The 3,645-nt window shown below is 36.7% G+C and overlaps 1 protein-coding gene across 1 annotated transcript; it reads left to right on the top strand.

The window, feature by feature from the left end:
- The first annotated feature begins 911 nt into the window (after nt 1-911).
- On the top strand, nt 912-1,276 carry LOC149840493 (uncharacterized). The gene has a single exon (XM_090004454.1). It carries the CDS (start codon nt 966-968, stop codon nt 1,176-1,178), a length of 213 nt encoding a protein of 70 aa, XP_089860580.1. The 5' UTR covers nt 912-965; the 3' UTR covers nt 1,179-1,276.
- The last annotated feature ends 2,369 nt before the right edge of the window (nt 1,277-3,645 follow it).

Below are 3,645 nucleotides of genomic sequence, written 5' to 3'. Positions count from 1 at the left end.
GTGTCAACACTAGACGTCTAATGAATGTATCTGAACGGCTAGGATCAGTCCACATCCTGGTGAGAATATAGGGCTGTCAACCGGTCTGGTTTGGTTTGGACCCAGGTGAAACCAGACCTGACCCTGATTTTCAGGTATGGTGTCGGGTTCGGATCCAGGTCTAATCGGACCACCATAAGAGAAACGTACCCTGACTGGATAGGAACTACATGAACCAGACCCAGGCCATACCCAATAAAATACTATTTTTTTATCATTTTTACATCGAAAAATTGCATGTCTTAATCAGAACTCTGGTCAGGCCCGGGTCTGGTATAAAATTTTACAAACTATACCCAGCTCTATGTATTAATCAGACCTTCGGGTCCGGACCCGAGTCTTCTTATTTATCACCATACACGAACCCTATAGGGTTTGGTATGGGTCAGGTCTGGGTAAACCCAACCCGTTGACAAATTCCACACCTGCAGTAATTTTTACTAGCTATACGGGTCACAAATTCCACACCTGCAGTAAGCATGAAGAGATCTTCAACGTCAAGCTTCTTGTAGAACACTCAAAAAAAAGAAAAGGTGTGGCACATGATTTAATTTTCTTAGATGGAAAGGAACAGCCGAAGATCGTGGAATCATGAAAACTAAGCAGATTATACTGCAATAACCTATCCCTTTTTAACACTAGCTACACATGAAAAGTCATGAACTCCCAAGACCATCGTGTAACAAACCCAACTCATAAAAGAGGCTTAGTGTGTTGCTGAAAGAATCAGTTTGTGCTGCCAGAGAAGCCATAAACCCAAAGCCACTCACTTTCTTTTATTCTTTTGGAACCACCCTCCTTTTCTTTTTGCTTTGGGCATCTCTCCACTCCAATAAAGAGAAGAATTCACAACACCCTTCTCACTAGAGACATCAAAACATCCTATCCCCCCTCATTACTCTCTCTCTCTCTCTCTAGAGAGAGAGATGGCTGCTGATTGGGGGCCTGTGGTAATAGCAGTGGTACTCTTCATCCTCCTCTCACCAGGTCTTCTGCTTCAGATACCAGGGAGGTCAAGGATCGTAGAGTTCGGCAGCTTCTGCACCAGCGGTGTATCCATTTTGGTGCACACCATCATCTTCTTTGGCCTTCTCACCATTTTTGTCATAGCAATTGGGGTGCACATTCACACTGGCTGAAAAGCCAACAGTCTCCAGTTAGTATGGGTTCTTGCTTGTGTGTGTGTGTGTGATGGAATAAGACCAAGGATGATATTTCTTGGTTTTGAATGTTTTCACCTCATTTGTATATGAAAAGGATAGAGTCTTATCAACAACCTAGGCTTGTAGTTGGAATTGGTAGTCTTCCCAAGGGTACCAAAACTACTGTGTTTTAGGTTCTCTTTTTCCTGTCATAATTTCACTTTGATTTTTAGATTAAATAGGCCCTTTTGGGGATTTCAGGAATCAGGGGACTTGATATTCTCATGTATTTCGTATTTCATACTTCCGGAATGCACACCTTTTCTTGATCAACTGAGCAATTTGCGGACCTTGATTTGGTTACTAATGTTCATTTCTTGATGCTTGACTAAACCCTAGTATTCATTTCCCAAATTTGTGACGTATCATACTATCATGTATCCAAATATAAATTTGGTGAGCGATAATAATTTTCAAATTTAAAGGGACAAAGGCATGTATACCATGCCAAATATATATATATTTCAAAATAAATAAATAAATAAATCTGTGAATGGTTTCATATGGAAGTTTCATGTTTAACCCTTATTTGTGCCTTGCGTGCTTCTATATTCTTCACCACTAACAGGTAAATTGTGTCACAAAGATACCATACGACCTGACACGTAGCACGAGTATGTTGTGCAAATTCAAAAACTTTTTGGAGAAAAAGGATATTACGATAGATTTAAAAAAAAAAATAATCAATACAAAATTACTTTTTAAAATATTAATTCATAAAAATATTTTTTTGGTCAATACTATTAATGTTATTTAAAATATAAAAATAATAACTATACGTGTCAGTGTCAGTATCATCATGTCCTAGCATGTATTAAAATATCAAAAGTACATGATTTGCTCCTCTGCTAAAGTGGTACAGAACATGACCTTAGCTCTTGAATACTGCTTTGAGTGGTAGGACATACAGTTGCAGGCAAGGTTGTTAAATGCGATGAGGCAAAGCGAGGCGTTGAGCATGTTATGAAGCGAGGCGTAAGCATCAAGGCGTTGAAGCGTAAGCTTCATGATCAAAATAATAAAATATATAATATTAATAAAATAGCACTGGTAAATAGTTTTTTAATATAAATATACATATATGAGTTTGTTATATACATATATGAGTTTGTTATATACTTCAGGAGAAAGAAATTAAGAAAAAGCATTCCTAGTTACTATGTATCACATATAAAAATTGGCCACGGAAACTAAAGAATGTCATTTTGGCCTTTCAGAAAGAAATTAAGAAAAAGCATTCCCAGTTACTATGTATCACATATAAAAATTGGCCACGGAAACTAAAAAATATCATTTTGGCCTTTCAATTAGTTCAAAGGACGAAAAAAGCTCGATTATTTTCTCCTCCATCATAGAATACATTTTTATCATACTATCACATCACAACCAGTATTTACCTTTAACTAACAAGTTTCAGCGCAAAACTAATACTATAAAACTTGCACAACAGAAAGCAACTATTTTTTTTCAATGCTGCCATTGTCTACTCAAGTAATTTATGATGCAAATATGACTTAGAAGTCTTCAACTTGATTGCAAGAGGCCTATATTTTTGGTCAATACAGTATCAATCATACCCCTCAAGTGAGTGCATGCTCTCTCACATTTCTTTTCCATTTAGTATAGTTTATACCTGACTAGAAGCTTCCTACTTGATAGCGTCTGAAAAGCTTTCTCATCTTTTTGAGGTCGACCTCAACGCAACTGTTCTCGTGTCCGCCTTATAACCTTAGTCAGGAAAACCTGTTTTGATAATACTCTGCACCTTGACTTACATACTTATGCAGAACAGGGAAGTTCCTAAGCCATGGGCTTATTCAGAACAGAGTGACAATTCATAAGACGTATTTCAAAGAATCCAATTGATGGTGTTCTAGATCAAATTATAACATCTCATAACGCATAAAGAAAGCTCAGAAGCTTTAAGGGTATGTCCTAACATCCACTGAAATCTTCAACCAGGCTAAGTAAATTACATTTTTACTAAAACCTGTGCCATTTAAATAAGTCAGATAGATTACATCTTGAACTCAAAAGCAGGCTGCACAGGAAAATTTAAGAAAGAAAGAACTAAAGAATTAGAAAAACATTAAAACACTTAAATTCAACTTACTCTAACTCATAATGCTAAAACCCAAAAAGGCCTTTTTTTCTTCTGAAAAGGTATAACATTTTTTTTGAATTCAACCAACTTAGATCATACCAACCAACCAAATTGAGATTGGGAAGTAAACCAAAGGATGATTTTTTCCGCTTTAGTTAACTCAGACTGCTTAAGCCATGAAATCAACAAATGGGAATTCAGACCATAAAAGGAAAGCAAGAAACCAACCCTAAAACTGGCATCGTTCTCACGAATCCTCAAGAAATGGATGATGATATACGTTGTGTCCTCTTGGGTCAT

Source organism: Nuphar pumila, chromosome 4, assembly GCF_984573655.1.
Source record: "Nuphar pumila chromosome 4, dmNupPumi1.hap1.1, whole genome shotgun sequence".
NCBI classification, from domain to species: domain Eukaryota; kingdom Viridiplantae; phylum Streptophyta; class Magnoliopsida; order Nymphaeales; family Nymphaeaceae; genus Nuphar; species Nuphar pumila.
This window is presented reverse-complemented; position numbering and strand designations above follow the sequence as displayed.